Source organism: Chiloscyllium plagiosum, unplaced genomic scaffold (assembly GCF_037043375.1).
Source record: "Chiloscyllium plagiosum isolate Xiang-an unplaced genomic scaffold, Cpla_swu_hap1 HiC_scaffold_12, whole genome shotgun sequence".
Lineage (NCBI taxonomy): Eukaryota > Metazoa > Chordata > Chondrichthyes > Orectolobiformes > Hemiscylliidae > Chiloscyllium > Chiloscyllium plagiosum.
Window position 1 is genome coordinate 99,914,136 of NW_028270150.1, and position 24,424 is coordinate 99,938,559.

The following is a 24,424-nucleotide window of genomic DNA, read 5'->3' on the forward strand; positions in this document are numbered from 1 at the left end:
ATAAGGTTATTTGTTTTGGCTTTAATTAGCATGGTCTGTAAAGAGTGTTTCAACAAAGGTACTTGACCATTTAAAGTATGTATTTTGGATTGTGACAGTTCTGGTAGCTTTAAGCGATGAGTTTTTAAATCATCTTTTGTTTTGAACAGCTGAAGAATGCCAAATGGATAAAGATGACATGCTGATCCCAATCATTGTTGGTGCAGCTCTTGCTGGCCTTGTGCTGATTGTGTTGATTGCTTATCTGATTGGAAGGAAGAGGAGCCATGCTGGATACCAAACCATCTAACCTCACACAGATTTAGCTATTCCACTTCTGTAACTAATTCTTTTTCAAAGAAATGCACACACATTCTCTCTGGAATCTTGGGCATGGACCTGTGTTAAAGGGAGTTGAGAAAAAAGTTTACTGACAAACAGAATCCTTTGCCTGACAACTTGCTTCTAACATTGTATGTTCTTAACGACATATGATGAAATATTTCCCAGAGCACACTTTCCCCAACACCCCTAGACCTTGAGATAGAGTATACCATTGCAAATACATTATAATGACTAACTCTCTGGTCAGTGACCCATTTGAGGAATAAATGCAGATTGTTCAATGCAAACTGAAACCCAAATCGTACCCAATTAGCCAATGCAATGTTGCGCACAAGTTGTGAGGAAGGAGCAACTGTGTGCCAACTTTGCACATTTATGTTCCGCAGCTGGTTCCCTTATACCAAGAGCAGGTGTAATATAGGTAACGTAGAGAGGCTGGATTTATTTACATTGAGTGCAGCCAACCAGGAAAGACCAGTTCTTTGTCAGAGATTGTAATACTAAAACGCAAGAGTTCTTTAGGGAAAGAACTGTTTGTGAGTAACTTAATAATATTTCACACTTCTGTTGTGTAACTAAGAGTGTTAATTCCTGCTTTACAGAAATAATGGTGTGTTGTGCTAAAGTGACTTTTTTGGCTAATTACATTTAACTTTTACTTTAGGGATGTGTACGTATACTCAAACATGTGTGCCTGTAAATTAGGCTATTTGAAAATTAAGCCCTCATTCCCACTCCAAACAAAATTATAAACAAATTTACAATGGCTGGGGTATTGCTAGATTTTAATTTGGATTTGAGAATAGTTTTAATCATTGGAATGATACCTTTAGGAAGGGGCTTGTCATCCTCCTTAGCATTGTGGAGGAAAACCACATGGTATAGATTGTGTTGCAGTGTTTGACCTTTTTGAAATACAAAAGCGCGACATTGCTGTTAGTTTGCTCACCTTTCACTGCTGGAACCATTCACACAGGGATTGTATGGATATAAAGCAAGGTGCATGGGGTGTGAGCAGTTTTTTTGTGTAAATCAGTGTTCAATCTGAAACAGCTTCAATAATTACTGATGGATTTTTTAAAAAATGCTGAATGTGGATCAAGTCCAAGGAACAAACTAGTTCAAGTGCTAGTCATCTCATGTATGTGTTCTGTGCACTTTGATCCCTAAACTTGAAGAAAGATGTTGGTTGAATTGAACACTACCCTAGCACGCTGTTCTCCCTGGTGCTATCAATATATGTATAGTTTAAAGTTGGTTTAGCTTGATGGCCACCTGTTTCAAATTTGGTTCCTGATATTAACATTTTCTTTTCCTGGGTTATGTTTTAAACTATTGATTTATGCTTTTGAGTAATCTCTTTTGGGTGCTCTGCAAATGGTTAGGAGCTGGCACTCTGTTCTCTTCTCCCCGTTTTTTTTAATAATCAATTAAACTGTGTGCATTTTTTGTGACTGCACTTTTTCAGGCATGTCTACCATAGAGAGAAATTTAAGCCTGCCAGTTGTGCTTAAGAGTTTGTTTTGGACTGTTAACTGAAGATTTGGCACATGAGGTGTATGCATTGCCTATAACCGTGCTAATAAAGGATTTGTTTCTCAAAGGGCTATGTGCTGGTTTCCCTTCTTCTGTTAAAGGCATTTGGCCAGCTCTTAATTGGATAACAAAGGGAATCTTATTCTGTCGCACAATCACTTACCAAGTGTTGAACATTTGTTATAGAGAAAATCTACTTCTAAATTGCATCTGGTTGGTAGAGTCTTTGTATTGGAAAAGAAGAGGCAAATATTCTTGACCATGTAACTGCTTCAAGTCTGAAGGTATGCTTGTATGATTTTCTGCAGCATATTTAAGGCCTTTTTGTTCTCCAAGAAATGATTTCATCAGCATTGCAGTTTGCTCAGTTTTTACATGACTTGCTTGATTTAAACTGTTTGCACTCTGTTCCATTCCTTTTTGTATTTTGAGTTTCTTTTTGTTTCTGTAATCTAGTTTGATGTTGGAAATGAAAAGTTTCCTGACTTGTACTTGTGCACCAATAAAATTATTTCTATTCCGTCTGCCAAACAGGTTTTTAAGTTTACGTTTGTCTCTGATAAAGACTTCCCTCTCTCTTCAACATGACCAAGCTTTTGAACATCTGTCCATAATTTATGCCTTGGTGTCAAATTTAGTTTGGTTTAGTTAAAGCTGCTCTGAAATGCCCTGGTATGTTTTGCTGTGTTAAATGTGGGAGATAAGTGAACCTTGTTTTGTGATGTCACACTGCATTCTGATAGATTTGCTGCTCTGCATTTGCAGATTGACCAAAATTCCACATTGACATTGTGTAATCCTGTTCTGCTGTTTTATTGTGCTCTTTCTAATTCTTTTTGCCTGCTTGCTCACCAGCTGTTTTAATTCTGTGGTTTAAAAGTGCTAAGACAATTAATACAAGAATTAAAGAATCTTGGATCAGTTGAATTATAGGCAAACACACAAAGTTGCTGATCTGATCACTCCATTGTTTTTCAAATGTTTGTATTGTATCCTATAAGCCTTAAATTGCATTGACATTACTATTTTTCTGTCAGTAGTTTAATGTGGGTGCACATCAAAAGAAAACCTGAAGAGCTTTGGGTCATTATTGTTAACTGTCGACACAGAATTTGTGATCGCAAGTTTCAGCTATGGGTCTTCATGTAACTGGCCACTTAATTCTCAAACCACAGATCTTTGGCCACGCGGGGCAGGATGTCCCACTAGGTAACTGTTTTGGAGTATTTTTTAATCAAATTTTAATAGCTGAATTGGTTGTTGCTCTGGTGGAAGACTGAGTTTTGTTTTGACTTTAATAAATGGCGCTTATTGCCATTTCACAGTGGCAGATACTGTATAACTGATTTGCCTAATGCATTAGTACTTTAGAAATTTTAAATTCCACTGACTACTTCTATGTTGGTGAAGCACGTCATTGCACAGTATTAACAACTCAGAAATTAACCATTTAGTCCATTTTGGGTTTTTGGGCTCAATACAAGCCTCCAGCCTTTGTCTAACTCCTGTCAGCATAACCCACTTATTTCTCCTTCATGTTTATGTTGCTTCTCCTTAAAAGACTATGGTATTGTATGAAATCCCAGATGATACGTGGATCCTGTCAGTAGTAAATGTTTTTTAAAATAAAAATGCCAATAAAATGTATAGTACTCGGGCATACAGCCTATTTTCCTTTTAACATTCATTACTTGGGCAAACTGATCACTGCAGTACTGGATTGTTGGAAAACAACTTTGTTAACTTCCTTTCATCTACTAGGGGTTTGTGCTTTTAATGAAGGTCTTGTACCTTTATTGTCCCTGTCCAGCCAAGCATATTTGCCACACTGCAAAACAGGCAGTCAGAGACCTCCCTATCTGTCCTGTCTATGCACACATTCCGTGTAAACTGAATTGGGGCAAGTAACTAAATTTTTGTTTGCTCAAGAATATGCTTATTGCTTACTATGTTTTGATTTGTTCTCCCTCATGCAAAGGAAACGTTCAGGCATCTTCTCCACTTCGACTGTTCTCTAATATTGTAACCTCTTGCCTCCCATGTTGAAACTTAGACCTCACCCAGTAGCAATGCATTGAAAAAGATGAAGTGGTCTGATGTGACTCATATGTTTGATTAACCCCTTTGTATTCATACCCTCTTGAGGTAAAAGCCCTTTTATCCCCTTTCTGTAACTGTCCAATTGTGACTAAACTGGTTTGCCTCATGCTATTGTCATACAAGTATAGTGTTGCTTTGAAAAGTAGTCCAGAATTACACAAGTACATCCATTTGTTCCAACCAGCCATGTGCTGTGTGAGCTGCCTCCCATCCTCCTCCTCCAAATGCCTATTTTTCCTCAATTATTTGACAGCATATAAAAACGCCGTGCAATCCATTGTGCCTGTAGCTTCAGAAAAAGAGCCATCCAATCGAATGTCACTTTCCAGCTCTTGGCCTGTAGACCTGTAAGTTACGGCCCTCCATGTTTTCTATATATGTTTTATCGCACTGCTATCCTCCAACCCTCTTATCAGACTCGACAGAATAAGTTTCTCTATGCCCCTTGGTTATAGTCCCTTGCTTTATAATGTGATTAAAAGGAGGAATGGTCAAAGCCCCTCTACTATTTTTTTAAATTTTTAATCATATTATAGAAAGTTCCATATTCTAATCACCCCTTAAAGAAGTTTCTCCTACTACTTCATTTGATTAATTAATGCCTGCTCTTTCTTAATGGCCCCTACTGTTGACTCGCACAATGGAGCATCTCTACCTGTACCCAATTAAACCTTGCTCTGGCAGCATGGTGGTTAGCAGTGCTGTCTCACAGCACCAATGTCTTGGGTTTGATTCCAGCCTCAGGCAACTGTCTGTGTGGATTTTGTACGTTATAGAACATAGAACAATACAGCACAGAACAGGCCCTTCGGCCCACGATGTTGTGCCGAACATTTGTCCTAGCTTAAGCACCCATCCATGTACCTATCCAATTGCCGCTTAAAGGTCACCAAAGATTCTGACTCTACCACTCCCACAGGCAGCGCATTCCATGCCCCCACCACTCTCTGGGTAAAGAACCCACTCCTGACATCTCCCCTATACCTTCCACCCTTCACCTTATCCCCATGTCTGTGTGGGTTTCCTCCCACAGCCCAAAGATGTGCAGGTTGGGTGGTTTGACCCTGCTAAATTGCTCATTATGTCCAGAGATGTACAGGCTATAAATGGTTTAACCATGGGAAATCCAGGATTACAGGGGTAGTATAGGGGTGTGGGTCAGGGTGGGATGCTGTTCAGAAGGCTGCTGTGAGCTTGGTGGACCGAATTGCCTGCTTCCGCACTATAGGGATTCTGATTCTATAATTTGATGTCCTAGAAGAGCGAATAATTCCAAGCTGTTTAATCCTTCCAGATGGTTATAACCACTCAGTTCCTGTGTCATTTCAGCAAATATTCATTTTGCACTTAGCTCCAGTTTGCATAATATTAAAGACCTAGACAATGTATAGTATTGTGTGATCTGACCTAGGTTTTACACAGGTGTAACCTTACAAGATGTAGAATTGTGCCCATGATATTGTTACTGTGGCAATTGTTAGGATTTCAGTAATTAATAATCTAGAATGGAAAATTGTAGTAACTATAGTAGTAATAATAATAACAATGAAGCTACCAGATTTTTGTTCAAAAGAATAGCATTCATTGGTTTCCTTCAGAGAATGGAACTGCCATCCTTATCTGGTCAGGTAAGGATGTAATTCCAGACCCAATGTGATTGACTTCTGACTCTTACCTATCCTCTGAAATGGCTTTGCACATTATTTGGTTGTTTTGAGCTGCTTTCAGCAATGTTGAAAAGGAATAAAATAGGATTGAACCAGGCACATGTGAAGGAAATGATAGTGCTCACATTTCAATTGTGTGATAGTGAACTCTGAAAATGCTTCCATCTGTCACCACAAAAGCCTGAGCTGAGAATCATTATTTTTGTGGTCCTTGCAGTCTCTCCAGGCTGTATTAATTTGAAAAATCACCATGTGCAAATAATCCATGCAAAATAGTTTTTATTGAATGTAAGAGGTCCTTTAATCAATTCTTTGTCTTCCATCGAAATACAAAAGATTTACATTGCTCTAGCTTTCAAATCTTTCCATTGTTATATTTGATTTTCATTACCCTTCCCATTGCAACAAGTTAATAATTTTCACCTTAAAAATGGGAAATAATCGATACAAGTGCTATGTTAAATCCATCCAGCTACAACATTGCCCTCTGAGCACATGGAATGACCTTGCATTACACCATATAACAAATTACCATCAGTTAGTTTCAGTAATGTGGTTACCCTGATTATTATTACAATCCTCTATTCCTGCAGCCAACTGTGATCCCACGGGTAGTGAGATCATCCATCTCTGGAGGTCAGCACCTCACTAGACAAGTGGGAGATAATGATGATAGGGCTGTCTCTCTTGCCAGAATTTCAAACCCCAAACCTCTAAATTTACAGGATACAAATGAGGAATGTCATCAATATGTTTAATTATCCACCTTGGCAGACTGCTGCCAATGGGATTACAGACCATCTCTGCCCAAAGCAGTTCTTGGAGTGAAACAATTGTGTGCATCATTGCTTCAGTCTTGCGTATGTATATAAAAACAAAATCTTCCTTGACTCCTAATTTAAAAATGTATCCACCTTAAATCCAAATTGAGGCTATTGATTAAAACGTTTGTCCAATTTAAGCAGATATTTTAAACTGTCTATTGAAATGTTAGGCTATTTACCTGCAAAGCTTTTGTATATCAGGATCATTTTTGAAATGTTTGAATGATCTAAGTTTGTTTTAAAATTTATTCTTATGTGGGATGTGCACATCACTGGCAAGGCCAACATTTGTTACATATCCCTATTTTCTCTGGAATTGAGAGACCTATTCAGAGACCTATTTCAAATGGTATGGGAATCGCATGTCAGCCAGACCAGGGAAGAATGGCATTTTTCCTTCCCTTGAAGAGGATTAGTGAATCAAATGGTTTTTTATGACAACTGATGATTCGTTGAATTTATGTTTCCTGAGCTAGCATGTCAATTAGCCTTGACCTCTGGATTGTTCGTTCAATGATATTGGCACTACATACACCATTATCTTTCCCAGTTATTCACTATTTAAAAGACAGTTTCCCCAATAGGCCTTCTGGTGCACTCCCATTTGTCATATTCTTGGAAATGCTTCGAATAGTTTGTAAAGCAGGTAGAAACCTAAAGGTTGTAAGTCCTTAATTCACATTGGGAATTCTGGAATGGCATCATGTAAGCAGAGCTATTCCTGCCCAACTCCAGTAAGGCTGTTGCCATCTCATAACCATGCTGGTGTATTCCATTTTGGAAGTTCCCAATTTTCGAATTGACAGGGATCAAATTAGGGATGGCACCAATAATGGTCAAATGAAGCTGCATCACCTTTCAGTAACTGGTGGTAGGTCCAATCAGAGGAGAAGGGACAGATGACAGGAGATTGAGAGTTCAAAGTTAGGATTGTTGTTGAAGAGAGAGGATAGTTTCTTTTTCAATATAGCACATTTCAAAGCAGTCCCCTCAGTGAGAAATGGGCTTAATCAGCGTCAGGACTGTCTGATCCTCTGATTTGCTTATTGCTGATGCTGCTATTTTTCCATTTTAGCAATCAGAATTCAGCTGATCAGTTGGTCCTAACAACCTGGGCTGGGCTGGGTTCAATTGAGTCTGCCATGCCTCCAACTGGGGAAAGGAGGTTGTAGCTGGCAAGGAGATCCCCTTCTAAAATCACAAGAGATTGTGGAGTTAGGTTGGAATAAAGGGGTAAATTGTAGATGAGAAAATAGGGAATAAGCAATAAACAGAGGGATTACCAGATGAGGGATTCCTAACCATCTCAACTGCTGTGACAGTAGCTTGTGATTTTTTTTTTCCCCAGCAATTCCTGATTGGCCCAGATGTCCTGTAGTTAGCTTGGCCTAATGCTAGAATCTGACAGTCTCACAATGTCACAAGCAATGTTTGAGGCTCACTATAATATTTATAGATGTAGGGTTTTCAACAGTATGTGCAGATTGCAACGTTACCCTTTATGCTTCATCTTACATCTTAGCCATGCTACTCCTTTAAAATGTGGAGCCTGCAACAATTTATTTCCTTACTTAAGAAATGGAACAGACTCCTGATTTGGAGGGAGGCATCTCCAGAATCGATTCTCTCCTTAGGTCATTTGGTAATCCACCATTAACCCCCCACACATTGAGCTCATCAAACACACCAGTCTCAATCATCTCCTCTTGCCATGGGATAGGGATGTTACCAGTTGCAAATTCATCAAAAAACTCCTTGTCTGCATCTTCAATGGTAATTCCTTTCACAGTTGAGAACGCGCCAACATCTTGAATGTCCTTTGCATACACTGTTTTAGAGTCTGGAGTAAAAGGAGGTGGAAGTATACCTAGAAGGGACCATAGAAAATGTTTACAGTGAGCAGTGTTAATACATATAATTTTCTGTTGGGTTATGCTATAATTTATCTTGTAAGTATTTGGACTGAAAGCCCTGTGCAACTCTGAGGCACTACTACACTGCTACAAGTGCTTTTGCATTAGATGTATGACCCTGTAGACTCACTAAAGATTCCAACGCGATACTGAAAAAATAAACAGTTCTCCCAGATTTCTGGCCCACTGCTACTCCATCAACCACATCACCAAAGTAAACTATTTTACTTGCTCCATGGAAGTTTGCTGTGTAAAACATAGTTATTGATTTTTTCATTCAGTCATTAGATGTGGGCAACACTGGCTGGGCTAGCATTTATTACCCATCACCACTTTCCATTGAGAATGTGATGTGTTGTTTTCAAACTGCTGCATCTATGTACTATAGGTAGTTCCACAATGTCATTTGGGAGGGAGCTCCAGAATTTTGACCCAGTGACACTGAAGGGACGATGATATATTTCCAAGTCAAGAGTGGAGAGTGGCTTGGAGAACAAGTAGTGGTGTTCCCCTGTATCTGCTGCCCCTATTGTTCTAGATGGAACTGGTTGTGATTTATGGAAGGTGCTGACTAAGGTTTGCATATATAACAAACTATTTCAAGGAATTTGAGTGTTACTGGAGACATTTCTCAGATGTTCTATCAATAAGACATTTATATTTCTCTTCCTTTGTAATTTTATATATTTTTGAGAGTATTATTAAAATACATGAATCAACCAAACACTGACAGCAAACTTTTTTAAAATGATTTGGGATAGGATGTTTTCCTGTCAACATTTCGCATTCAGTCCTACCATATCAACTGTCACAATGTCCTTCAGCTAGAAGATAGATGGGAGAAGTTAGGACGATTCTCCTTGGAGTAGAGAAAACTGCAAGGAGGTCTGATCAAAGTGTTTAAAAATTACAAAAGGACTGGATGTAATAGAGTTAAACTGTTTCCACTGTAGAATGATTGAAAACCAATGGGCACAGATTTAAAGGTAATTAGGAAAGGAAGCAATAGTGCCTTGAGAAAAAACATTCATTTGGTGAGTAGTTAAGGTCTGAAAAGTACTGTCTGTGTTGGAGGCAAGCTCAAACGAGGCTTTTAAAATCCATCATTATTCGAAACAAGGATGTGCAGGAATCTGGCCAAAAGACCATAAGAAATAGGCGTAGGCCATTTGGCCCATCGAGCCTGTTGTGCTATTCAATAGGATCATGGCTGATCCAACAATCCTCACTTCCAATTTTCTGTCTTTGATTCTAGTACTATTCAAGCACTTACCTAAAGCAAAAATGTGCACAAGGACACTGCCTGTACAGCTCTGTGGCAAGGAGTTACAAAGACACTCAATCCTCTGAAGAAGAAACTCTTCCTCATCTCGATCTTAAATTGACACCCCCTGTAATTCTGAGACAATGTTCTCTGGTAAAATACTCCAATGAAGGAAACATTTTCTCAGTGTTTACTCTGAAAAATTTGGGGTTTTAAGTGGCATGACACTGACTCTATTCATTGAGTTTAGAAGAACAAGTTAACCCTTCCATACTAGGAATCGTGCGTACGAACCTTTTCTGGGTTATCTCCGATGTAGTAAATTCTTAAATGGACCAAGACTGCTTTCAGCACTCCAGATGTGGTCTCACTAGCACCCTGCACAGTTGCAATAAAACTTCCCCAATCTTATACTACGACCCCCTTGAAATAAGGGCTAGCATTGCGTTGACTTCCTGTTTGCATTTTGCAGCTTTCTGTAGTTTTTCTCCATGTTCATTTTTTACCCCTTCCAAAATAAACAACTTTACCCCATTTGCCTAACCCCTCTATACTGTTTGTATCACTCTCGCAACTTGCCTTTCCACCTATTTTTGTGTCTCCCCATTTAGCTACAGTATGTTTGCTTCCTTCCTTCCTTCAAGTCATGAATATATATTGTATACAGTTGCAATTCCAGCACTGACCCCTGTGGAACCTCATTAGTCACAAGTTGCAAGCTGAAAAGGAATCTTTTATCCCTACTTGCTGCTTCCTCGTCAGTAACCAATTCTCTTCCATGAAGGGCAAGCATGGTTTCAAGTCAAATGGCGTCCTGTTCTGTAACTGTTCAATGACTATGTTAATACAAACTGTAGACAAAAGATGGCTCTATTCTGTTGTTTCATTCTGCCAATGTAATCAGTACTTTGTAACAACAGCTGATGGAATTATTGGTTGTGGTGCAGTAATAGTAAGTTAAATACTGATGCTAACTTATTGTTAGATTGTTTTCCTTTTTCAGTTAGTTTTATTAAAATATAGTAAGGCCTTGTCAATCTTCCTTAATACTGGCCTATGTAAACCATCTTCTACTTTATTTGGAGGATGGAGATACTCGAGAATCCCCACAATGTGAAAACAGGTCATTTTGGCAGAACTGGTCCACACAGGTCTTCTGAAGAGTATCCCACCCAGACCCATTCCCCTACATTTACTACTGATTAATGCACCTAATCTACAAATCTGGACAATTTAGCATGGCCAATTCACCTGCACATCTTTGGATTGTGGGAGGAAACCAGAGCACCCGGAGGAAAACCACGCAGACACAGGGAGAATGTGCAAACTCCACGCAGACAGTTGTCCGATGCTGGAATCGAATCCGCGTCCCTGGCATAGTGAGGCAGCAATGCTAACCACTGTGCCACTCATGGATTGTATCTGCAGGGACACCATGTACAAACCTTGAATAAAAGGTGGAAAGTATATCCTATTTCACCCTCATTTTGATGGTTACCTTTGTGTATAGCTGTGTCAAACTGTGTATAGGTACTTGGTTCACAAACAGCAAATTTCACTATATGCCAAGGTTCTGCCCATCAGGCAGTGTAAAGGATGGTTGTAGCCATATTGCTGCAGTATCCCCATCCCTTGTGGAGAAATCTTTACAGAAAAACTGCAAGGACCACATGTCCACCAAAGTGGTCAACATTATGTCCTCAAAGCCTTGTGGGAAAGGAGATGGTTAATGTTATTCCTGAGCAGACTTTCAAACCAATTTGACAAAATGCCTCGCTTTCAAAGAAGCAACCAAAAGCAGCTTGGCTGGTGGTCTGAAGGGCTTTCATGAACAGCTGGATTCTCTGTGCCTCCCACTGTCACACATCTCTTTTTTTGAATGTGTCTTCACAAAGAAGGTCTGGAGAGAGTTGCAGTGGTTTTTCTTTTCTGTGATGCAGGACTCTGTGCTCTGCGAGCTGTTCCTAGGGGAAAAACAACGAGACAAACACCAATTGCACCTGGAGGAGCATCCACTCACTGAAAGATGCACATTGATCTGCCCACAACTTGCTGGTCTCCTAGTGTAAAGAGCCATCCTTGACTGAGCATTGTAGGCTAGTACATTCCAAGGTCCAGGAATACGTGTGAAGGGGCACACTAAAACTTGGGGCAGCCACGCAGAGGTACAATAGGGAAAGGTTACTATCTAAAGCTTTTCAGTCATGGTGTGCCAAGGGACTGATAACTTATAGACTCCATCCCCCTAGGCTTGATGCTGAATTAGATTGATGTATCAATATGATCAGTGAAGAAAAGTTGTATTTTGTTGTATTTTCCATGATGTGCCCTTTGCAAGATATTTCAAAGTACTCATAGATTTTTTTTCACTGGAGCATAGGCGGTTGAGGAATGACCTTATTGAAGCTTATAAAATTGAGGGGCACAGATAAAGTGAATAAGAAAGGTCTTTTCCTTTAGGTGGGAAAGCTCAAAAATAGGGTGCTTATTTTTGAACTCCACACCTAAAGGAAAAGACCTTTTGTTATTCACCTTATCTGTGCCCCTCATGATTTTATAAGCTTCTGTAAAGTCATTCCACAACCTCCTACACTCTAGTGAAAAAAGTCCCAGCCTCCATTCTAGCAACATCCTAGTAAATCTTTTCTGAACTCAACAGTTTAATAATATCCTTCCTATAACTGGATGACCAGGACTGCACACAGTACCCATACAATCTCATCAGACATCTTACAGCCACCAAGGATTTTTTTTTTAAAAATGTTACTACCAAAGATTTTTTTACTCGTATTTGTGTTCTTAATAAGAAAACACAAACTTTATCCTCAGCTAATTCATAAAGGACCACTGTTGAAGTCGGAACAAAATTTGAAACATTCTGACATCTACAGGATGGATTCTGAATACAGCACATTTTTTAATAAAGTAGATTTTTATACTTTACCAGCTTCAAGTTTTCTCCAGTTGATACTCTTGAAGAAGGCGTGGGCCTTTATTTCATCACAGCATTCATTCTTGAATCCAAGGCGCTTCTCCGGATCTTTCTCCAGCAAAGCCTCACAAAACAACTTGCTCGGTTCACTAAACTTGTTGCAGTAAGTCACTGGATCATTCAAAATCCGTCGCTTCACTTCTTTGTTCTCAACCTGGTCACAGTGCACAAAAGGTGGAAATTAATGCGGAATCCTACAGTACTGTTCTTAATGCCTGTCCTGACTCTTTGATCGAGCAACTGACAATAATTCTCAGCCCTGTTCTCCTTTCCCATTTCCCTGTGCAATAGTCTGTTATCCTTCAAATATTTGTCATACACTCTTGAAGACTATAATCTGTTCTAATTCCCCAAGCCTTTGAGGCAGACCATAATAGTATGCTGTGTTAAAAGATAAGGTTTCTAATGTTACCTTAACACCTCATTAATCATCTCAAAGCTGTCTCTTTTGAACTGACATTGAACAAATTTATGTATTCTCTGTCAAAACCATTCAGGACCTCAAACCTTCTCTAAAATTGGGGGATCAGCACCAGTTTCTTCAGTTCCTCACAATAACTGAAGCCCCCTGGTATCGTTCAGCACTGACCAAGATTTTAACATCGTCGAGAGTGTGGTGCTGGAAAAGCACAGGAAGTCAGGCAGCATCCGAGGAGCAGGAGAATTGACATTTCAGGCATAGCGCTTTATCAAGAATGTCCGAAATGTCGGTTCTCCTGCTCCTTGGATGCTGTCTGACCTGCTGTGTTTTTCCAGCATCACACTCTCAATTCTGATCTCCAGCATCTGCAGTCCTTACTTTCTCCCACGATTTGAACATCCCCATTATAAGTAGAGTCCAGAATTGAATGCAATATTCCCATGAGATTTTAGGAATGTCCAGAATTACACACTTGCCTTTTTGTTCTCTTCCTATTTTCTAATCATCTTATGACCATTTGAAGAATTTTACTAGTGTGTGGAGTTTGCATGTTCTCTCCTTGTCTGTGTGGATTTCCTCCGGGTGCTCCGGTTTCCTCCCACAGTCCAAAGATGTGCAGGTCAGGTGAATTGGCCATGCTAAATTGCCCATAGTGTTAGGTAAGAGGTAAATGTAGGGGTATGGGTGGGTTGCGCTTCGGCGGGTCGGTGTGGACTTGTTGAGCCGAAGGGCCTGTTTCCACACTGTAATGTAATGTAATCTAATCTAATCTAATCTAATCTTCTGCCCACCAGTGTTTCTATGTTATAGGATTTGTGTGTAATAGAGTTTGTGAAATAGGTTTCTTTACAGTATTGCAATTAACAATCTAAACAATTCTTTCAAACACAAAGTCATGACAGAGATTGTCTTCAACTGGAATACACATTGGTAGACTGTGTTCTGGCTCACCATGTCATGTACTCACAAAGAGAGAAGTTGCTGAAATGATAAAACTGCACTGAACTTACTCTGGATTCAGATGCTTGCCATCATACATTCTGTAGCATAGACATGAAATTGGGTTCTGCATTTATTGTTTCTTTAAGTGCACTTTGGCACCTACCACTTTAATTAAGAGAAACATATTTTAAGATCATCATCAGCAAAGTGATGGAAAGAATTGTTGATAGTGCCATGAAACCGGTCTTGCTCAGCAATAACCTGATCAGTGGCGCCCTGTTTGAGTTCTGCTAGGGCTACTGAGCTCCTCACCTCACTACAGCCTTAGTTCAAACGTGGCTCAAAGAGCTGAATTCTAGGGATGAGCTGAGAGTGTCAGCCCTTGACCTCAAGGCTATATTTGACCAAATGAGGCATCAAGAAGACCTAGCAAATCTTGAATCAATGGAAATCCAAGGTAAACTTTGCTGGTTAGAGTCAGAACTGGCACATGGGAAGGTGGTCAGAGGTCAAGAATTTCAGACGTGGAACATCTCTGTAGGATACTGTCCCATGCCCAATCATATTCAGCTGTTTCATCAAAGATCTTCCCTCCATCATAAGTTGAGAAGTGGGGATGAATGTTCGCCGATGACTACATAATTCGTAAATCATCAGACACAGAAGCAGTCTGTGTCCCTGTGCAGCAAGACCTAAACAATGTCCAGGCATTCACACCACTAAGCAATAACCATTTCCAACAAGAGAGAAAAATCTAATTATCTCCTCTTGGCATTCGCTAGTATCACTGTCACTGAATCCCCACTATCAACATCCTGGGGCTTTCATTGCCAGAAACTGAATTGGACCAGTCATATAAATACAGTGGTTACAAGAGCAGATCAGAGGCTAAGAATCCCGTGGCAAGTAGCTAATCTCCTGATTCCTCAAAGCCTGTCCATTATCTATAAGGCACAAATCAGGAGTGTGGTGGAATACTCCCCACTTTCTGGATGAGTACAGCTCCAACAAAACCCAAGAAGTTTGACACCATGTAGGACAACGCAACCCACTTGATTGGCACCACATCCACTCTCCCCACCACCAACGCTCAGTAGCAGCAGTGTATTATCTACAAGATGTACTGCAGAAATTCATCAAAGATCCTTAGATAGCACTTTCGAAAACCATTCGAACTAGAAGGACAAGGGCAGCAAATACATGGGAACAGCACCATCTGCACGTTCCCCTCCAAGCCACTCACCATCCTGATTTGGAAATGTATCATCATTCCTTCAATGTGTCATTGGGTCAAATCCTGGAATTCCCCTCATAGCTGATTGGTGAATGTAGTGGGTTAAGGCAGGAGGTCACCACCACCTTGCCAAGGGCAGTTGGAGATGACAAACAAACGTCATCAATGTCCACTTTCTCCGAACAAATAAACTAAATCCTGGGATTCCCTGCTGTCAGTGTTTTATTGGGTGTGTTCTGCACTGTCAGAGACACTACTTCTCAGGAAAATGTTACACCAATGCCTTGCAGGCAAGAATAAAGCATGCTGTATCGCACTGTTGGAAGAAGAGCATGGCAATTCTCTGAACGTCCTGACGAATTCGGATCCCACACTAACTGACAAATGAAACTCTCTTAACTCTGTAATAGTTCATCACAATTTTGGAATGGAAATCCAAATACATCTTCAATTCACCACTGCTCTATCTCATGGACTTCATTTAACCCTGTGGTGAACAGATTGAACTCAAGGTTTCTGGTTTCTTGATGACTGCGTTCCTAAAGCAACAGATTAACACAGGAATATTTTAAAATCTCCTTACGTGTTCCCCTCGATACCGGAATGGACCCTTGGCTGCGATCATCTCATACAATGTGACTCCCAGTGTGAAATAATCGACGGAATAGTCATATTCCAAACCTTTAAGCAACTCTGGTGCCATAAAACCTGAAATTCCAGCAGATTGCATTGTTACGTAGTGCCAATGCTGAAACTCTGAACCAAAGACAGAAAACTCCAGGAACTCGGACAACTCTGCCCATCCCTTAAACCGCACAATAAACAGTTCAATACCCTCAAAACCATCCCACAGCTTAACATCCACCAAACTCTGACCTCATTCATCCCCTCTCACTCCAGTATCAACAGATGTAGAGGTACATGTCACCTCTGCTTCTCTAACTCAGAGCCATCTCCTTGTACTTTTTGCTGACCCCCTTTCCCCTCCAAACCCTGCACCTCCACATTCCTTTTCTTCCCCTTTTCTCCTTCACCCCCTCCTATTCTGTCCTTCCTTACACTCTCCTCCTTCTGCATCTCACCCTCTGTTTCTTTCCCTTCCTCATTCTTCTTTCCGTCTCTCCCTCCCATCCTCTCGCTTTCTTCTCTCCCCTCTTCTCTCCTCCCCAGCTTTCTCTCTTCCCCCCTCTTCCTCTTGCTCCCCTCTTCACTTCTCCCTCCCACCCTACCTCTCTCTTCTTTTCCCCTTCTCTCTCCACCTCACCATCTCTTTCTGTCCCCTCCTCTCCTTCATCTCCCTCTTCTCTGACTCCTTCCTCCCCCTTTCCCTCTTTCATCATCCTCCCTCCTTTCTCTCTCTCTGCCTCCTTTGCCTCTCCTTCTGCTCTCCCTATACTTCCACCTTTCCTTCTAGCTCCCCTGTTCACACTTCACCTCATTCTCCAACAGAGGGAAATTACAAGATGTACCTGGAGTTCCAGCATAGCCTTTGATCTTAGTTTGATCATCATTCAATTCCACAGCAAGTCCAAGATCAGAGATTCTCACATGACCTGAAAAATGATAAGTTCCAACAATACTGTTTAAAAAAAGCACAGCCAAATTTTCTTCCTGATTGAAAGATACATTTCCCTACATGCTGGGATCCTCACGTTATCACAATGAGAGTTTGGAAGTTGTTTTCAGATCTGTTCAGACTGAGCAGCTAGGTAGCAGACTGACAATCTACTCAATGCAGATTGAACTAAAGTGTCAATTCTGCTCTGTCTCAGCTCACCTAATGCTGAAACTCTCATCCCCGCCAAACCCTCATCCCTGCCTTTATCACCTCTGGACCTGATGTGTTTATCTGGGTTTGTCCATATATCCAAACTGCTCCTATTTATTGATTGATTCGATTCATTGTTGTCACAAGTACCTGTGTACAGTTGAAAGTTTTGCTATGTGAGCAGTACAGGCAGGTCGTAACATACAAGGACACGCAGATCATAGGGTGTTTAGACAGAGCGAGACCATACAGGGTTACAGCTGGACAGGATACGCACAAAAGCAAGATCAACATTATATTTGAAATTAGAGAGGTCTATTCAGAAATCTAATAACAGCAGGGAAGAAGCTGTTCTTGAAGCTGTGTTTGAACTTCTGTATTTTCTGCCTGATGGAAAAGGTTGGAAGAGAGTATGGCCTGGGTGGGAGAGTTCTTTGATAATATTGGTAGCCTTTCTTCAGCAATGTGAAGCGTAGATGGAGCCTATGGATGGGAAATTGACTTTCGTGATCATCTGGGCTGTGTCCACAACTTTCTGTAGTTTCTTACAATTATGGGCAGAGCAGTTGCCATAGCAAGCCATGATGTACCCAGATAGAACATTTTCTATGATACATCTATAAAAGTTGGTGAGGATACGTGATGATCATCAAGTAGCCATCTCTACCTTTAGGAGAAAGTGAGGTCTGCAGATGCTGGAGATCAAAGTTGAAACTTTATTGCTGGAACAGCACAGCAGGTCAGGCAGCATCCAGGGAACAGGAGATTCGACGTTTCGGGCACCTGAAGAAGGGCCTGTGCCCGAAACGTCGAATCTCCTGTTCCCTGGATGCTGCCTGACCTGCTGTGCTGTTCCAGCAATAAAATCTCTACCTTTAGCTCAACTCAAATCCTTGTCTTCGTTCCTCAAGACGTGACTATTCCAACCTATTCCTAGCTGGTCTCCTCCATTCTACCCTCTTTCACTTGGAAGTTATCTGAAATTCTACTGTCCACAAAATAATTGTGGACAGTAGAATTTCATTGTCACCCCCTGTGCTCACTGTCCTGCATTTGCACTTGGTCAAGCAAAGTTTTGATTTTAAAATTCTCATTTTTGGTTTTGAACCCCTTCCTGGCTTTGACTGTCCCTACCTTGCTGGAACCACTTCAAGCCCCTGAATCTTCCATGATACCTGCTGCAGCTTGTTGCTCCTTCTGCCAGGCGATCAGATGTCAAGGTAAGATCTGTGGTATCCTCACACATTCACTGGCATTCATCTGTAATCACTCTGCCAACATCCATCATCCAAATATACCACAGTCAGCTCATTCCTGGCCCCCACTCTACCCTCTCGATGGGATCACTTTCCAACTCCAATTGAGTGGCTGAAATGCTGACATCTTATTTTCTGGACATCACATAAATTCAAGATGCTCTTCACTTGTCTTACCTTATTTAAGAACTAATTCCAGCTTCTTGCACATCCCCAATTTTAACCCCTCTACAATTGGTGGCTGTGCCTTCTGTGGCCTGGGCTCCAAGCTCTGAAATTTCCAGCCCACACCCCTCTGCCTTACTACCTCTCTATATCTTCTTCCTCTTTTAGGAGTTTCCTTAACCTGCCTCTTTGATCAAGCTCTTAATTATTACCCAAATATCTCTTTATGTGCTTTACTGAATTGTTTGACAATGCACCAATGAAGTGCCTTGTTTTGTGTGGTGACTAAGGCAATTCTTACTTGTAGAATGGGGCATCCGTCTGTCCTTCTGTCTTCAAGGGGACTTCAATGTCCTCATATCTGAGCTGTGTCCTTGGAAGGGGATGGTGGAGATTTGGGCATTTGCATTTTGGACATTTGGTATGCGCATGAATATTGAGGCCAGAGCTGGGATTGGCGGAGACTGTCAGATCTGACAGTCATGAAGATAATTTCTTTCTTTGAAAAAGGACCAGACTCTTCCTTTAGCCTTTGTCCCTGCCACCTATTTTCACTCCTTTGTATGCTGGACAGTCAACCCTCAGGGGAGATGTGCCCATAGTTCCTTCATCATGTTGGATACCGACAAGGCATTGAATGCCTGATAAATGGGTTCTACTCAGCCAAATACCACAAGAGCAGCCTCCCCTTTAAGGACACATCACATCCCTCTAACAGGGGCCAGTGTGGGGACTTGCAGACTCCCCTTGTCATAACTGAGTTGATTTTCACGTGGCAGGATCTATTCAAAAGGGTGTTGTTGTTAGGTTGTGTTGGTTGTGTTGGTGTCCATGGCACCAAATTCAACACATCCACCAGGTTGACTGAGACCTTAAAAGAAAACTAGACAGGTTTGGCTGAATTTGGTGGCAAGCAAAGAGGAAATAGTCAGGAACCAGGGCCGGTCAATCTGGGGTGGGAGGGGGGGCGGAAATGGTGGTAAAGATGGCCTTTATATAAATGTCCTGATACCCAGTGTGGCACACTCCCAGTCTGGTATCACCACTGGACCCATGGTGCAGGACCTTCCCCACGAGGCAGTGGATCCACCAATCCTCACCCACAAACCCCAACCTCAACTGCCACCTACAATCCCCACCTTCAACCCGCACCCTCAGCCCTCCCACAGTCCCCACGCTCAACTTTTACCATCAACCCGCACCCTCAATCCTCACACAATCCCTACTCAATCCCCACACTCAACTTGCATCCTCAACCCATATCCTCAATCCCCACCTTCAACCCCCACCTTCAACCTGCACCCTCAATCCTCACACAACCCCACCTTCAACCTGCACCCTCAATCCTCACACAATCCCCACACTCAACCTTCACCCTTAACCCGCACCCTTGACCCTCACCCAATCTCCACACCCAACACCCACATTCAACACCCCACCTTCAACCCCCAGCTTCAACCCGGACCCTCAACCCTCACATAATCCCCATATTCAATCACTATGCTCAACTTCCACCCTCAACCCACACTCTCAATCCTCACACAATCCCCACACTCAATCCCCACACTCAACCTCCACCCTCAACCTGCACCCTCAGTCCTCACACAATCCCCACACTCAATCCCCACACTCAAACTTCACCCTTAACTCGCACCCTCGACCCCCACCCATCTCCACACCCAACACCCACATTCAACCCCCCACCTTCAACCCAGACCCTCAACCTTCACATAGTCCCCACACTCAGTCCCCACACTCAACCTCCATCCTCAACCTGCACCCTCAATCCTCACACAATCCCCACATTCAACCTCCATCCTCAACCTGCACCCTCAATCCTCACCCAATCCCCACACCCAACACCCACATTCAATCGCCACTTTCAACCCACACCCTCAACCCTCACACAATCCCCACACTCAACTTCCACCTTCAACCTGCACCCTGAGTCCCCAAACAATCCCCACACCCAAGCCCCACACACAACCCGCACCCTCAAAACCTACCCTCAACCCCCATCCTCAACTTCCACCCTCAACCCCACCCTCAAGCCCCATCCTCAATCCCAACCCTCACCTCCACCTTCAAATTAGACCCCTCAGAGCTATAAAACCCTGTTTGTTGATATCCACCTTCAAACGCACCACCTGCTTCCAATCCCCTCACCCTCAGCCCCCAATTCCCTCACTCTCCAATCCCCTCTCCCTCAATCCCCAATCCCATCACTCTCCAATCCAATCACTCTCTGTCTTCAATCCCCTCACCCTCCAATCCCTCACTGTCAGTCCCTGATCCCCTCAGCCTCTAATCTCTCACCATCAGTCCCCAATTGCCTCACACTCCAATCCCCTCACTCTCCATTCCCAATCCCCTCACACTCCAATCCCCTCACTCTCCATTCCTGATCCCCTCACCCTCTAATTCTTCACTGTCAGTCCATAATCCCCTCACCCTCAGTCACCAATCCCCTTACCCTCTAATTCCTCACTGTCAGTCCCCAATCGCCTCACACTCCAATTCCCTCACTCTCTATTCCCAATCCCCTCACCCTCCAATCCCTCACCTTCAGACCCTGATGCCCTCACCCTCCAATCCAATACAAAGCAGGTCTCAAGAAAAGTAAACAGGATGTAAATGTACTTATTCAGCTTGTCCCCAGTCTTGGTGGGGAATTTGGATTCGGTGGACACGGTTTCAAAATAAGGGTTTCCTTATTTAAGATGGAGATGAAGGGGAATATACTCTCTCAAAAGGCCAGTAATCTTTGGTATTCGCTTCCCCAGAGAGCAGTGTGTGGTCTGGTCATTGACTATATCCACAGTTGAGTTACATAAAGATTGACTGCTAAGGGAGTCAAGAGTTACAGTGGATGGGGAGAAGGGTAGAGACAGGTAGGTGAACATGAGGCCACAACTGCTTTAGCCATGATATTATTAAATAGTGGACCAGGCTTGATGGACAGAATGGCCTACACCTGCTCCTAATTCTCTTGGTATTTTTTGTGGTAATTCTCACTCTGCTGAGCTGAATCACTCTTCCACAGTGGAACCTCATTGCATGTGGATCCAAACTTCAGGCACGCTGTCCAATTGTATCAAGTGTGACATGGAAAGGTCCAGTCAGAAAACCAGGGCAGCAATGTACCCCTGAGAGACTCCTCCTGATTTAAACAAAGCAAACCCCAACCCCACCCTCCAAACCCAACCATTTCCCCTCATCCAACTCCCTCGGCTCACCCTCATTGTCGAGCAGCACATTCTCTGGTTTCAGGTCCCGGTAGATGATCCTGGATTGGTGAAGATGTTCCATGCCACACACAATTTGAGCCGTGTAGAAACAAGCTCTCTCCTCGCTAAAACCTGGATTGTTCTCATCAACATTGTAAATGTGATATCTGCAGAGACAGGGAGGGATGGGAGTGTCACCCAGGAGTTTAGTTTGACTAAGTAACCTTCAAACACAATTGTAGAAAACTTCCCCATATTCAATCACTATGCTCAACTTCCACCCTCAACCCACACTCTCAATCCTCACACATGTACTTGGTGTTAAGATGTAGGCATTGCTAACTGGGCCAAATTTATTGCCCATCAATAATTGCCCTATGCCTTCTTGAATCATTGCAGTCCACGTGCTGTAGTTTGACCTACAATGCCCAATGGGAGGGAGTTCTCGGATTTTGACCCAGTGACAGTGAAGGAACAGCGATATATTTCCAAGTCAGAATGGGGAACGACTTGGAATGGAACTTGCAGGGGTTGGAGTTCCCTTGTATCTGCTGCCCTTGTCCTTCTAGATAGAAGTGGTCATGGGTTTAGAAAGTGTTGTTGCTGGAACCTAAAATAAATGGAGAAGACCATCACGAATTATACACCGTAATGAAGAAACTGAACAAATCCTTTGAAATGAAAAGCTTTAGCATTGGGTTAATTTTTAAAGCAACAAAATAGAAATAATGAGATGTTATCTTAATGTTACATCGAGCATACTGTGTACTGCACATAATTCTAGACTCTGGAATTGTTAAAAAATGCATATTGGAGCAAATATGGAAAAACTTTACAAAGGTGAAATCTGAACTGAGATATTATCCATGAAAGACTTAATGGGCTGGTAATCTTTTCTCATTGACTAGAAATTGAGCTGGACTAGTAATTTAAGTACTTTAGTCAGAGGCCAGGAATCCTGCAGTGTGTATCTCCACAAAGCCTATCCACCATTTACAGGGCATAAGTCAATCCAATCATTTGACTGGATAGGTGCACCTCCAACAACACTCAAGAAGCTTGACACCATCTAGGACAAAGCAGCTTGCTTGATTGGCACCACATCCACAAATATCCATTCCCTCCACCATCAATGCTCGGTAGCACTAATGTATACTATTTACAAGATGCCTTGCAGAAATTCAACAAGGCTCCTCAGACAGCACCTTACAAAAGTGCTGGGTGACTACATTTACATCCTGTCTACTTTTTTTGAACACCTGCTTTGCATTGGTTTGGAGATGAGGGAATCAGGGATTGAGGGTGAAGGGATTGGGGACTGAAAGGGAGGGATTGGAATGTGAGGAAATCTAGGACTGAAGGTGAGGGATTGGAGATGGGCAGTTCTTCAAAGGCTATTAGGGATGGGCAATAAATACTGGACCAGTCAATGATGACCACCTCATCTGAAAGAATATTTTTAAAATCCTGTCAAGGTTTTGGATTCTCTTATTCCACCTATCAAAAAATCCAGCCATACCTCTTTCTATAGGAAATTACCCTCAACCTGAAGTATTTTTATATCTTCTTGTATTTTGTCAGTCTTCCTTCAGTGTGTTTTTTTTTGCTTGATAACAGTCCTATAATGTTCTTTAGCATGTTTTACCAAATTAGCTATGAAGAAACATTGAATAGACTGGGTTTGTTTTCAGTAGAACGCAGGAGGTCAAGGGGCGACCTGATAGAAGTTTATAAGATTGTGAATGGCATGGATAGAGTAACAAGTATGAGACTTTTTCCTCAAAGTGGAGGGCTCAATTACTAGAGGACACAATTTCAAGATGCATGGGGGGCAAGTTTAAAAGAGATATGCGATTTCTTACTAGTAATGTAAGATATCTTATTTTATGCTTTAGTTGTTAGTAGGATAGATTAGTAGTTGGCTGAGTGCTCTTTTCTCTCTTTTTTTCTTTCTCTTTCTCTTTTGTTGTGTTTTGGTTATTATTTATTTATTTTAGTGGGCGGCACGGTGGCACGGTGGTTAGCACTGCTGCCTCACAGCACCAGAGACCTGGGTTCAATTCCCGCCTCAGGTGTGGAGTTGTCTGCGTGGGTTTCCTCCAGGTGCTCCGGTTTCCTCCCACAGTCCAAAGATGTGCAGGTTAGGTGAATCGGCCATGCTAAATTGCCCGTAGTGTTAGGTGTAGGGGAATGGGTGGGTTGCACTTCGGCGGGTCGGTGTGGACTTGTTGGGCCAAAGGGCCTGTTTCCACACTGTAAGTAATCTAATATATTTAATTGTATATTAGTATTTATACTTGTTTGTATTACTTTGTAATTTTGTAATATATGTTTAAATTTTTTTTTTTCTCCTTCAATAAAAATACCTATTAAAAAAAAGATGTGCAAGGCAGGTTTTTCACACAAAGGGTAGTGAGTGCCTGGAATGCGATGCCAGAGGAGATGATCGAAAGAGATGCAATAACAGCATTCAGAGTACCTGGATGAATACATGAATAGGAAGGGAATAGAGGGATATGGATCATGTAAGTGAAGACAGTTTTAGTATGGAAGGGCAAAATATGCTTGCGCAGACTTGGAGGGCCGTAAGGCCTGTTCTGTGCCGTATTGTTCTTTGCTCTTTGTTCTTAAAAAGCTTTTAAAAGTCTAAATTTATCCACTGTATTCTCCTTCTCGACTCTTTTGATTACAACTGAGTGACAGATACCTGGAAACCACCAGTCTCCATAAACTGAAGTCTTCTCATTATTTGCAAATTAGTCCAAGTTTGTCATCAATTTAGAAATTATAG

General features: G+C 41.9%; 2 protein-coding genes across 2 annotated transcripts in view; one reads left to right on the forward strand and one right to left on the reverse strand.

The window, feature by feature from the left end:
• The window catches only part of lamp1a (lysosome associated membrane protein 1a), a 38,545-nt gene extending 36,154 nt beyond the window's left edge, over positions 1–2,391 (forward strand). Inside the window, exon 9 of the mRNA XM_043700240.2 lies at positions 150–2,391. Coding sequence (XP_043556175.2) covers positions 150–289 — 140 coding nt within the window. The 3' untranslated portion in view covers positions 290–2,391. The remainder of the gene's footprint in view (positions 1–149) is intronic.
• A 5,631-nt stretch (positions 2,392–8,022) lies between these two features.
• The window catches only part of grk1a (G protein-coupled receptor kinase 1 a), a 37,377-nt gene continuing 20,975 nt past the window's right edge, over positions 8,023–24,424 (reverse strand). The window contains exons 3-7 of the mRNA XM_043700241.2: positions 21,643–21,800; positions 16,687–16,770; positions 15,801–15,925; positions 12,573–12,774; positions 8,023–8,318 (exon numbers count right to left, since the gene is read on the reverse strand). Of these exons, the coding sequence (XP_043556176.2) occupies positions 8,023–8,318; positions 12,573–12,774; positions 15,801–15,925; positions 16,687–16,770; positions 21,643–21,800 (865 nt within the window). The remainder of the gene's footprint in view (positions 8,319–12,572; positions 12,775–15,800; positions 15,926–16,686; positions 16,771–21,642; positions 21,801–24,424) is intronic.